The sequence below is a fragment of the Micromys minutus genome (assembly GCF_963924665.1).
Source record: "Micromys minutus genome assembly, chromosome: 1".
Classification (NCBI taxonomy): Eukaryota; Metazoa; Chordata; class Mammalia; order Rodentia; family Muridae; genus Micromys; species Micromys minutus.
The window spans coordinates 30,887,309-30,900,629 of NC_137969.1; the positions used below are offsets into that span (position 1 = coordinate 30,887,309).

At 44.9% G+C, this 13,321-nt stretch overlaps 1 protein-coding gene across 1 annotated transcript; it reads right to left on the reverse strand.

Annotated features, from left to right (window-relative positions):
• Positions 1–1,817: 1,817 nt before the first annotated feature.
• On the reverse strand, positions 1,818–2,254 carry UBE2D4 (ubiquitin conjugating enzyme E2 D4; the record flags this gene model as incomplete). Its single annotated transcript, XM_080908568.1, is given in 3 exon segments — positions 1,818–1,947; positions 1,949–2,166; positions 2,168–2,254. Coding segments are annotated over 3 exon segments (435 nt in total).
• Positions 2,255–13,321: the final 11,067 nt, after the last annotated feature.

Here is a 13,321-nt window from a genome sequence, read left to right on the forward strand (position 1 = left end):
TGGAAGAGCAGTCAGTGATCTTAACCACTGAGCCATCACTCCAGCCCCGAGATTTCATTATATAAAGTGTCCATTGACCCCTTTATGTATAAGATGTTTTCCTTCTCTTCTTCCTTCTCTTCTTCCTCCTCCTCCTTCCTGTAGATTGTCCTAAAGCTGTTTATATTTTAATGTTAATTTCACTTCCCCAAGAAGGGCTGCCTAGTCAAATACTCATGAGGTGATTTCATCTGAACCTTACCATTTTAAATAGTAAAATAAAGGAAAGCCAGTGAGTGACTGGGTGGAGGTAAAGGAGGTGGAGAGAGAAGATTGGGGAGAGAGGTCAGAGGATGAGGGTGGAGGTCGCAACATGGAAGTCCGCAAAGACCAGCTAGATCCAGGTGGGATTAATTGGTGTTAAATAGCTATGAACATTTAAGGATTGTATAGGTCTAATATCTCATATAGAAGGGCAGTTTGTATCTTTGTCTATTTGATGTAATCTTGTTGTGTAGAGGGTTTGTGGATTGAGAATCAAACACATAAGCCCATATGATAAGCTATCAGGCTGTATAGTTGTGTTTATGTGGGATTTTGGGTTAGAGAAACAACCCAGGACAGAGGCAGAAAACAGGCAGTAGAAAACTGATAGGGAAGGGAGTTGTGTGGACAGTTAGGCCATGGGGGAGCATTGGACCAGGCGACAGAGGTGCGCGTGACTCCATACTAAAATCAGGTCTAAGGAGAGAGTCCTCAGAAATGATAGAGATATGACTTTATATATTTTTTTAATATTTACTGCAACTCCTTCCTCCCCTCATCTCTTCGTTTTTTTATTTTTGGAATGCATTTCTTTCAAATGTGTTCCCAGAGCTGAAACCTATGATTTTAGGTGTATTTATGACACTAAAGAACACAATTAGCAATTTCATTCCTTGGGCTAAATGAGGATTATCAGATGAATATCAGATTCTGTTACTGGTATCTAGCTAAGGGTCAGTCCCAACTTTTATAGGATCGACGTCAATGACGCCAGCAGGCGTCTCATCATATGCTCACCTAATCATAACAGTGTCTCATCACAATTTTATAGTCATGCATCATATTTGTCAGGCTCCACTAACTTAGTAACTGCATCTTGATAAAAAGATACCTCCAGGTTTGTGGAGGGAGGACTTGGCACTGAGGGTTGAACCCCGGACTTGCACATGGTAAGCATGTGCTATGCCACTAAACTGTACAAAGCCCATCACACTTTATGTACTAACAGCTCCAGTCCATTTAAATGTTGATCAGTTAAACTTAGACCTTAAAATACAGCATGTAGTTTAACCTGTTTGGTCATAACTTTCACCTAATTTGTAGGTCCTTCAGGATGAAATGAATACAGAAACAGCTTCACACTCTTCATCTTGCTTTTTATGACTGTTTGAGATTAGATGAATTCCACTTAAGGACAATCTCCTATGGGTCACTGGAGCTTTTTTCCTCTCATTCAAGTACACACTGTGTACCCACTACCCCTCTTGCCATCATCCAAAGTTAAGTCAATAAAGAAAGCTTTTAGTCTCACACCTAGGTTATGCCTGGAGAACTGGCTTCTCACACACACACACTTCTCTGCTAGGAAGCAATGTTGGTACAGAATTACAGTATTTCTAGTTTGTTGTTCCAAGTATGTACAACACACAGCACTGCTGTGTCAGGTCAACATGTGCACAGGGGAAGATGAGGTGTGGGCCCAGAGAAAGCAGTCAAATGGAAAGCAAAAGGACTTTCTCTCTTTCAGAGTTCTCCTAGCTTTATTTGTAGAGGTTATCCAACAATTTCTTTAATTACATCACATACTTCTGAGTCCATTCCCAAGCTATTCTGCTGTACTTTTCTCTATCTGTTTTGTAGATCCGAGCAATCTCAGGCACGAAAGGATCATCTGGATTGGGATCACACAACAGAGAGCAGATGTACTTTTGAAATAGTTACTGCTGGAGGCCACTGTGATTGTAGACTATCAAGACAAATGCTGCCATCATTGTTAGTATTTGGATAATAAATTCTTGTTGTAAATGCAACCTTAGGTGGTTTGAAGGAGTAATTTATTAGGAAATGAATTGTCAAGAAAGATACTCCACCCACATAGGGGCTGTCATTTGACCCTATTATTGTAGCCCTGCCAATGAAGCATATGATCTCTGACAGGACCTGATGAACACTGTGCTGGAGGACTTCGAGCCAGGTCATTCAACTCTTTGTGGATTCTCTTCAAAGCCATGGTAGTGATGGCTCCCCGGGGCAGGGACAGGGACCTAAAGAGTGATTTTTAAAGTAGGCCATTCATTCAGGAGTGACATCAGAAAAACAGTAAACAAGGATCTAAAATAGTATCTCTCCATAGAAACATTGATAAAATAAGCTCAGATGTCAGAATGAACTTTGTAGGCATGCAAAAGAAAAAAGATAGATAAAAGTCTATGGCAACCAGTCAAACAAAGAATTAAAAAAAAAAAAAAAAGTGGACCTGAAAAATTCTAGGGCAGTTTTATGGTGCCTCTATTCACCTTTGCCTCTTCACTTCCCCAGTCTAGTGTCCTCTGCTTTAAAGCAATAAGAGCAGCTGTTTAACAACACAGAGGGAGCTGGGTGATATTGGTGCATATACCTTTAATTCCAAGCACTTGGGAGGCAGAGGCAGGCAGATCTATGAGTTCCAGGCCCACCTGGTTTACATAGTGAGTTCCTGGACAGCCAGGGCTACACCGAAAGACCCTGTCTTGTAAAACAAAAACAAACAAACAAACAAACAAACATACCATAGAGGGAATTCCCTCCTTCTGTTCAGAGCTGATCAAACATTGATCAGCTTAAAGATAGGCCACTACTCTGAACTGTACCGGAGGTAGAATTTAAAGGTAGAGACCTACAGAATACCTCCTAACCTGAAGAAACTAGGCAAGTAGAAAGTTGAAACGCAGTTACTGTGTTCTGGGAGAAAAGGTGATCATAAAGCATCCAGATTCCCAAGCCCACTAGTAAAATGTGGGCTGACCCTTCCTCCATTCTTCCTTTTATTAAAATTGGTTTTCTTGAGACAGAGTTTCTCTGTATAGACTTGCCTACCCTGGAACTTGCTCTGGGGGCCAGATTGGCCTGGAATTTACTGTGCATTCCAGAGATGACTCTGAACTCACAGCAATTCTCCTGTTATAGCCTGAAGGTTGGGGTTACAGGTGTGAGCCACCACATCCAGCCTTTCAGACCCTCACTAAGCACTGACACTTTAAAAACATATATTGTCTAGAAGGATAACTTCTCAGGTTAAGAAAGTGAAACCAGATGGGGAACCTGGGTACTGTGAACTCTGTGTGCTGACCAAGCTTGTTGCAAACTCACAGAGATCAGCCAGACTCTGATTTCCAAGCGCTGGGATCAAAGGCCTGCACCACGATACCCAGCAGCACAATGGTTGTCAGACTAGGGCTTTCTAGTGACTAGAGGTATAGTTCAATGGAAGAGTGTGTGCTTGGCATCTAAGGTTCAGTCCCCCTTCTCCACCATGGATGATTGTGCAAGTGCAAGACAAAACAGCCAGGGTTACACAAAAAAACCTTGTGTTGAAAACAAAACAAAACAAAACAAAACAAAAAAACCCAAAAAACAACAAAAAAAAATCTCTAGGTTAGAAAGATGACTAAGTAGTTAAGAGCAGTGGCTACTCTTCTAGAGGACAAGGTTGATTCCTAGCCCCCACATGGAGGCTCACAACCATCTATAACTACAGTTCCAGGGGATCTGACACCCTCTTCTGACTTCCTCAGGCACCAGATGCATACACATGGTGCAGACAAACATCGAGGTGAAACATAAGATAAAATAATTCTAACAAACATATATAGTTTCCAGCCCAAGGGCTGGGCTGCACTTCCCTATATACACAAACCCTTTCTCTCTTTCTATTCCTCCTCCATCCCCTTCTCTCTCCCCATGATGACTTTCTTGGCCTTGGTCCTTGGGGCTAATAAACTCACCTGAGACCAGCTTTCCAATAAACCAGAATATATACACAATATATAATAACAATAAACAGAAGCCTCTCTTCACTACGGATAGACACCATTATAAAATAAAACACAATTGATGAAAATGCAGAGAACAAGTGCTCACATGGTACAGGGCCCCAACAGATCCATCTGTAATATGATTTCTATAATACAATTCCTACAAACGAGACTCCAGCAACATTATACAAGTGGGGTGGGATGACTGTAAGGGCCAGAGAACCACATGTCTGTTGTGAAATTGTGTCTCCTAAAAATGTTAGGGAAGCTATACCTATGAAGTCTCAAGAATATGGCTGCCTAAACCTGAACAATGACAACACCAACAGATGTGCAAACTGATGAAGTTATTTCTTCGACAGTGAAATGAAACCAAGCCAGATTAGATTATATTAAATTCAGGTTTATTGGAAAGCTGGCCTCAGGTGAGTTCACTGGCCCCAAGGACCAAGACCAAGACCATAGGGAAAGAGAAGGAGAGGGAGAAGAAAGAGAATAAGTCCGAGAACTCAAAGAGACAGAGAGAAGAAAACTAGAGAAGACCAAAATGTCCAGATTATATATATAGGGAGGAGCCTCTGAGGGAAGGGTGGCCCAGCCCCTGGGCTGGAAAGTTCAGGGTTGGGGGCTGAGTATGCCAGGTAGGGACTGAAGGATTCTGGGAGAACCAGTAGGCCAGGTCTTTTGTGATATGTAAAATATGCACTTCAGTGCCCTATCCTGGGGTCTGGAACCAAACACTAGTGTGGAAGGGGAGAGTCTCATGGGGCCAAACCCTAGCAAAAAAACCTCTAAGTAAGTAAGGATTGCTGAGAACACAAGTCCCACAATTGGGTATCCAGTACCAAAAAGGTCAGCCCCCAAAACATGTATACACAAATAACATTGTACATATAGCTAGGCATATATAGAGAGAGAAGGAGGGGATGTATATGGGAGGGGTTGAAGGGAGGAAAGGGAATGGAGAAATGATGTAATTATATTTTAACTTCAAAACATTAAAAACCCCAAGGCAGGCACTTCACAGTGTTATAAGAATAAGTAACACAACACTTTTTTCTATTTGCTTTGTTTTTGAGACAGGTTCTCTGTACATAGTCCTGGCTGTCCTGAAATTCACTATGTAGACCAGGTTGCCTCAAACTCATAGAGATCAACCTGCCTCTACTTCCTTCCAGAGTGCTGGGATTAAAGGTGTGCAGCATCACACCCTGCTAACACAACAGATTGGATGGTATAGAAGAAATGAGTAAAGTGCTTAATCTTTTAACTCCCAAACTGATGCATAGCTGAAAACCTGGGTAGAGCCATACAGAATAAGGAAACTGAGTCTGTGGTTTTAAAACTCTCCCCGGAGAAAAGCTGAGGCCTGGAAGGCTTCGTTGGTGAATCCTACCAAACATTTACCTACGAATCAACACCGAGTCTTCCAAATGCTTTTCACACTATTGAGGAGGAAAGAGCATTTGCTGATTCATCTTCGGTGGTTTGAAGACGGTTTGAGCAAATTGGAAGCTTGGTTCTCAGAGTGGAAATAAAGTGGTGGAACCTTTAAGAGGAGGGACCCAAGAACAGAAGAGTGGACCATGCTCTAACCTTTTAGAGGGGGAACTAGGTCTCAGAGTGGTGAGACATAGAACCTTCAAGAAGAGAACTACTTGTGGAGAGGATAAAGACCACTCTCCTAGTGGGTACCTTGACTGAGTAGATGCATGACCGTGTGGTGAAGGCTCGGGTGTGCCTTAGACATGAGAGGGAGAACCACCCTGACCCACCACCAGCCACACCACTCCAGCACAGTAGAGCTGGTCCTGAGAGTGGGGAAGCTGTCTCTGACACTTTCCAGCTAGCTGCAGAATTGGATGAGCCAGCCTGGGCAGTGTTGAAGAACTCACCCTAGGGGTGTGGGTGCAGGAGAGCTGGCTAGCCAACTCAGCTACTAGTCATCCACCTCATCTGTGATCTGCCAAGTGAAGAAGCAGGTCTTACACATCCAAACAGCAGGATCTCCATGACAGAGGGCAGCAACAGTGTATCTGAGAGGAGTCCCTAGAGGATCCAGTACTAACAGTGTAGCAGAAGCCAGAGGCCTGGAACCAGACCAATGACTCATTTAGATCAACATTTACAAGTAAAGATGTGTGTGAGCAAACAGGGTGTACTGTAGGACTCACTATGACACACAACTGCTTCCATGGTGAGGTGAAGAGTTTTGTTATTGTTTATTTTGTTTTAGGGGGGCAGTTGCCAGGGTAGAGGGGAGATATGAGGGCCTGGGAGATGAATGGGATTAGGGTGAATGATGTGAAATTCACCAAGAATCAATACAAAGTTGGGCATTTTTGCTTTGTTTTATTTTAAAAAGACAGATCTCCTGGTACCACTGGATTTTTACAGCAAGTTGTTGTAAAGGCCTGGATTTGTCTCATCATCAACCTGCCTCTTTGAACTCTCCACACTGTAGTCCACCATGAACCTTCCACGGTACTGATACTAAGCTATTAGCCTCCAAAACCATGAAGCAAACATCTTTTCTTTTAAGATTTTTTAAAGATATTTATTTATTTATTCATTTATGTCTTTATTTATTTATTTGAGTACACTGTGGCTGTCCTCAGACACACCAGAAGAAGGCATTGGAAGAAGAAGCAGAGGAAGTTGATATCAAAAGGTTATTTAGAGGTTGGAGAGACAGCTCAGCAGTTAAAAGCGCATATGGCCCTTGCAGAGGATCCAACTTCAGTTTCCAACACTCACGTTGGTTGGATCACAATGCCTATAACTCCAGCTCCAGGAAGACTCTACACCTCTGAGTCTTTAAAAAAAATTCTTAAGGGGGCTAGAGAGATGGATCAGCAATTTAGAGCACTGACTGCTCTTTCAGAGGTCCTGAGTTCAATTCCCAGCACCCACATGGCAGCTCACAACTGTCTACATAACCCCAAGATCTGACACCCTCACACAGACATACATACCAGAAAAACACCAATACACATAAAATAAAAACATTAATTAAAATAAGCACAGATGAGAAAAGGAAAACTACATGATTTGGTTTTCTTCCCTTTCTTTTCTTTTTGAAATCATTATTTGCTCCTGTGTTAATCTGCATGCCGTCATCACATAGGGAAGCTGGGGGCACATGGAGGTCAGAAGACAACTTTGAGGAGTTCGTTTTCTCGTTCCATGGTGGGTTCTGAATGAGGACTGAAGTTGGGTGGTTAAGCTTACATGAGAAGCCTTTTTCTCTGCTGAGCCATCTCATTAGACCAATAATAATTGGTTTTCATCCAAAAGAAAGCTTAAAACCTTTAGTCAGGTGTCATAATGATGCATGAGTGACATTTTGGTTTTTGCTTTGTTGCTGTTGGGGTCAGGGGAAGACAGGGTCTCACCCTGTAGCTGAGGCTGGCCTCCAGCTCATGACCCTCTTACCTCAGTCTCACAAGTAGCTGGGAATACAGATGTGCATCTCCACAACCAGCTGTGAATGTTCTTCATACTATTGAATCATACACTTAAAATGGTTAAAATATTAATTTTATGCATGTTTTGCCCCAATGTAAAAACATAGTAGAGCAGGAAGATGTGACCTTACTGTCCCACCACAGTGGCACATGGTGATTCTTTTCCACCATTAGAGGCCACTTGGCCTCAAGAATGACAAGCTTCCTCCCCTACCTGTTATGTATTTCCTCTTCTCTAGAGCTGTAAATATTCCTCACTGGTGTCCTAGAGGTCCCTGTGCTCTCCCTTCAAAAGTCTAGTTCCACCTCTCTCTCACCCACCTCCTTGCAGCTTGATTTTAAATGACAATCACTGGGAGGTGTCAACCAGTGCCTGGTGTATGTTAACTTCAGCAGCAAACCCTAGCTTCTCCCCCAGAGTTGCCTAGATACAACTACCTAAAATGTCTCCACACTTCTCCAAGAACTCTGTACTTCAAAGAACCTCTAGTTGAGGATGCCCATCCCACAAGGAACCTTCACTAAGTTTCTGGTCCCCCACTCTTCCACAGGATGGGACTAAGACTATCTCTGAGTCCCTTCCAAATCATGCCATACTCTGATTTTGTAATGGTCTCTTTCATTCTGTCCTTGGTGTCCTTGTAGATATGTACCACCTCCCTGGGCATTCAGCTTCTTAATCACCTTGAGTAGCCTTCTGTTGCTGAGACTGAGGTCCTGGCTTCTAAGAAGGTGCATGCATGCCTCCTGCATAATGGATCCTATCTTGTATGAGGGGCCAGTCTTCACATTTCATGTATGTATAAAGCTGTTTGCTCCAGGAGTGAGGCCATAGTGGCACTGCTGCCTGGTTCTTTATCCCCATCTTCTGGGGACTCATAGCATGAGTCTGCCGCACCCACAGCACTGAAGTAGAAGAATGAGGCTATTATTCCTCTGAATGGAGAAGAGGCTTGCACTTCTCTGAGGGCTACTGAAGGAGGGAGTGGGCAGTTCAGTTTATCTACCTTGACCAGTGACCCCCAGCACCCTCTTCCTTAGTTATAGATTCTAACAGTGAGTCTTGACCTCAGCAGGATCAAGAACACTGAAGACATGGACCACAGAACAGGGAAAGGTAGGTCAAGACTGCTGAGCAGAAGATGGAGACCATGTGACCTGTGTCCACCCTGAGCTGGCAAGGGAGACTTTAGTCTCTGTGAAACATTTAGTCCTCGAAGCAGCCCTGAGGGCTGGTTGGTAGTCTTCAGGTAAGGACTCCAGATTTGTCATCTGTAACACTGCACTGTATTCTAACCTTAAGCCAACACTTACACTGTGGACTGTCAAGACCCAAAGGAACATGAAAGGGGCCTGCAGCAAGACCTCTCAGAAGAACAGTCTCTGCCTAAAGATCTGGCATTTAAGGGCATATGAGCACCCATATCTATTAGCCAATCTTGTCAAACATGGGACCTCTGGCACATCTCTGACTTTGAGAGGAATGCAGTTGGGACCTCCCATCTAAGTCCGAGACATAGAGATGACATGAAAGCCTAGGTCAGGTCTGCTGTAGTGGGTACAGAATCCAACCCTGCCAAAAGGGTTGGCAGGATCCCTCCTGCCCATTTAACTGGGTATTTCCTTCAAGATCCTTGGACCGGAGGAGGCTATGAAAAGAGAGATGTTGAGAGTGTCGGGGCAAAGCTTTGAGTAGTGAGCAGCTGCACCCAGAATCTCGAAACCAGCATGACAAGACCCTGCCTCCAGCGCATGCCCCCAGGAGGGTGGAACAAGCCACTGGAAACTGAAGTTTCATGGGTTGAGACAGGTATTAGAAGCATAAACCGGGTTCAGGAGTCCTGAAGGAGGAAGCCTTGCTGGGTGAGAAAGGAATAATGCTCTAGACCTGCCAAATATCATGCACAGGACACAGTTAAGCTTGAATTGCACAGAAAACAATGCTTCTCTCCCCTTTCTGTATGGCTGGAAGTTAAAACTTAGGGCCTCATATATTAGGCAAGTGCTTTTCAACTGAACTCACTCAGCCCCAAATAATTTTTTTAAAGATTTATTTATTTATTTTATGTGAGTGCCTTGTCACTGTCTTCAGACACACCAGAAGAAGAGGGCATTGGATCCCATGACAGATGGTTGTGAGCCATCATGTGGTTGCTGGGAACTGAACTCAGGACCTCTGGAAGAGCAGTCAGTGCTCTTAACCACTGAGTCATCTCTCCAGCCCCCCAAATAATTTTTTAATGTAATTACATTCCAAATACTGGATGGGACATGGTTATGTATTACATTCCCCACCTTCCTGGAATGTTAAAGTAAATGAATGTCTCTCTACTGCTCCTGGCTGAAAAAGCAGCCTCCCACAAATCTTAACCTTCTGAGCTAAAGACATTCAGACAGGACCCTCCCTCCCCACCACTTAGCCAAACAATGGGCCTAGGATGTGTCTGTAATCACCCAGAAGACAGGTGAGTGTAGTAAACCTCAAATTGTGGCCTAGGCAGCAGAGGACTGGTCTCATCTTGAGAGAGGGTTGTCAGGACCACAGACACCCAAACTCTGCCCCACATCTGTAGAATGGGCACTCAGTTGGTGTCCCTGAAACAGAGCCTGAAATCTTCGGCATGCTAGGCAAGTACCACAAAGCCAACCTCAACCCCAGGCCCCTGTATTTTATGAGGGTCCCTTTGTGAGTTAGTCAGTGTACATGGGAGTTGGGGATGGGAAGGAGCATTGTATAAACACTTGATAGGGATCAGGTGCCAGCACAGAGTAGGGCCACAATAAGGGTGCTAGGTGACTAGGTCACACCAACAGTTTACCTTTGTGCTGAATTAGCCTTCAGAGGAGCCCTCCAGACAGCATGTTGTCACCACTTACAGGGTATTCAAAAAGGATAGTGTTTCTCCTCACGAGGCAGTATGGCTAGATGGCTGTGGTGATCTGGCGCAGTCATTGTGACCATAGCATGATGGGCACATGAAGGGTGCTGCTCTACCATGGAAGACCCTCTTGCAGTGCTTTGCTCTGTGCCTGTTAGAGCTGCTGACACCTTTGTTGTATCCAGTGCTCACCCCTGCACTTTGTTGATGTATGTGTGTGGGCAATAAGCTGAAACTACCCAGTTCTGGAGGCATCTCAAGAAGAATAAGCAATGACTGTGTGTGCCAGACACACAGTAAGTCTCCTCGGCCCTCTTCAGTGATCCAACTTTCTCCTTCCTTTAATTTTGTTAAAAAGAAGGTGGGGGGAGGGAGGGAGAGAAGCCGGAAGGGGCAGTCATAAAAGGAAAAGTAACAGTTTGCAGCCACTTCTGTTAGACGGGCATCTCACAGAGATTCTTTTCTTGGAAAAGTGGGGTGGCATGAACTGAGGCGCCTCCCTGTTGGAGTTCACTCTTATCACTATTGCTTCCCGGGGATATCAACTGTAAAGGCCAAAGTCCTTTATGATAGTTCCCCAAAGCTGAGTCATTAATCCTTGGCAGATGCAAGCAGAGATTCAATATGGAACATGAAGTCTTCCATGTTCTAAGTCCATAGGTCAATGGGGATCCAGTCAGGATGCCGTCCTCTAAAATCTAGCACGCCATTCACATTCGAACAGAAGTCTTTTCCAGATTTCCAAGGTCACACAGAACACTCTTCAGCCTGTCACGTTTTGGTGACAACCACACTGGTCTTTTAACCTTCAAACGTACCAGAGAATTGGTTCATGTCACTTGCCAGAACCACCTTTTCCTCCCATCCTTCCTGCCTCAGCAGTCTCTCCACCATCACTATTTCCCAGTTTGTGTACTGCCCAAATGTCCACCCTTGAGGGACACACAATGCCATTTCTCCTACAGGGTAAAACAGATGGTATAGCTGCTCTTCCCAGAGGTGCCTCACAACTATCTGTAATGGGACCTGATGCCTTCTTCTGGTGTGTCTGAAGACAGCTACAGTGTACTTATATATAATAAACAAATAAATCTTTAAAAAAAAAAAAGATGGTATAAGCCCTAACCTATTAAGTCAACTGTTACTTAGGGGTCTAATTCTTGGTTCCCATAAAGTTCTTGCACACAAACTACCTTGTTCCTGACTCTAGACAAGGTCAAGGCCAAGACACAGCAGGTCACCCAGGTGTAAATAAAAATGTCACTGTAGAGTCCCCAGACTGGAGACTACCTGGGCTTTTCTACTGCTTGGTGGTGACACCTTAGGTTTCCAGCAGGTCCTACCTCTTCCTTACTAGGTTCATGGCTAAGTGCTTCCCAGTCCTAGGTAGCCCATTCCTGAGTCTGTGAGTATACCTAGCCACAGGCTCATCCTGACTGAGTTTACATGTGCCATTGTAAGGTTAATGAAACAGACTTTATTCCCAAACTGAGTCTAGAAAGCAACCCTGGCAACCAAAGCAACTGAACCTTCACACAAGACCATTTGGGCATAAAATGGATTTGCTGGAGAATTTTACATCATCAAATGGACACAGGCTAATGTCACTGGAGAGGGGGGCATCCTCAGTTGGGATAATGCCTCCATAAAATCAGACTGTGGGCATGACTGTAGGGAGTTTTCTTATTTAATGATAAGATGTAGGAGGGCCTAGCCCATTGTGTGTGGTACCTGGGCTGGTGGTCCTGGGTTCTCTAAGAAAGCAGTTTGAGCCTTGAGCCATCCACAGGATCAAGCTAGTAAGCAGCACTCCTCCATGGCCTCTGCATCAGTTCCTGCCCTCACTGCTTTTGATGATGAACTATTATATGAAACTGTGAGCAAAATAAACTTTCCTCCCTAAGTTGCTTTGGTTATAGTTTTCTCACAGCAACAGTTACCCCCCGGGTACCTGTGGCAGTTGGGAGAGCTGGCCCTGCCCCTTGCCAGTGGCAGCAATCAGGAGAGCAGGCCCTGAGCCTTGTCTGGGCAGCACAGTAGAGCTGGCCCTAGTGGCAGGGGTATGAGTACTGGAGAGCTGGCCCTGCCACTCATCTGCTGTAAGGTCATATAGGTGTCATGTATCATCCCCACAGTCCCCTTGCTCCTCACCACCTGTGGCAATCAGGGAAGCTGGTCCCTGGGTCATGAGAGTAGGTGAGCTGACACTGCCCATTACTGGGTGTAGCACTTGGGAAGAGTAGGGCTTGCACCTTGCCTGGGCAATGCATGGAGCTGGCCCTGATGGTGAAGGCATGAGGGAATTAGGGTACAAACCAGCCCCCAGAGTGTGAGAGTGGCAGAGCTGGCCTAGCCCCTCAACAGCTGCACTTGGTAGAGGACCCGGAGTCTGGACCGGGAAGCCACAGTAGATGGCTCTGGAGGTATGAGAGCAGGAAAACTGATGATGGCACTAGGTAGCCTAGCTGGAGAAGTGCTGGAGAGCTCACCCTGATGGTGTGGATAAGGGAGAGCTGGCAGGCTGACCAGTTCAGGCCCATGAAGATCCAGGGCTTTGATTTGGCCTGCCTCAAAAACCTACATCATGTGAGAAGTGTTGGGGCTCATGAAAGGGCCAGTCCTGCTGATCCAGAGCTGCAGGTTCTCCATGACACAGGGCAACAACAGGATAACTGGGAGGAGTCCTATATTGATGGTGTCACAGAAGCCAGAGGCCGCAAACCAGACCAAAGACACATTGCAATGAATAAGGGAAGATGTGTGGACAGGGGTAAAACATGGGACACACTGTACACATGTGTCTTCTATGCTGTTCTATTTTCCTGTTATAATGTGAGGGTGGCTGCAAGGGTAGGGGGACAAGGTGGGTGGGACTGGGGTGCATGAAGGGAAACTTGCAAAGAATCATTAAGTTTTTAAGAAATAACCTCTCCACAAT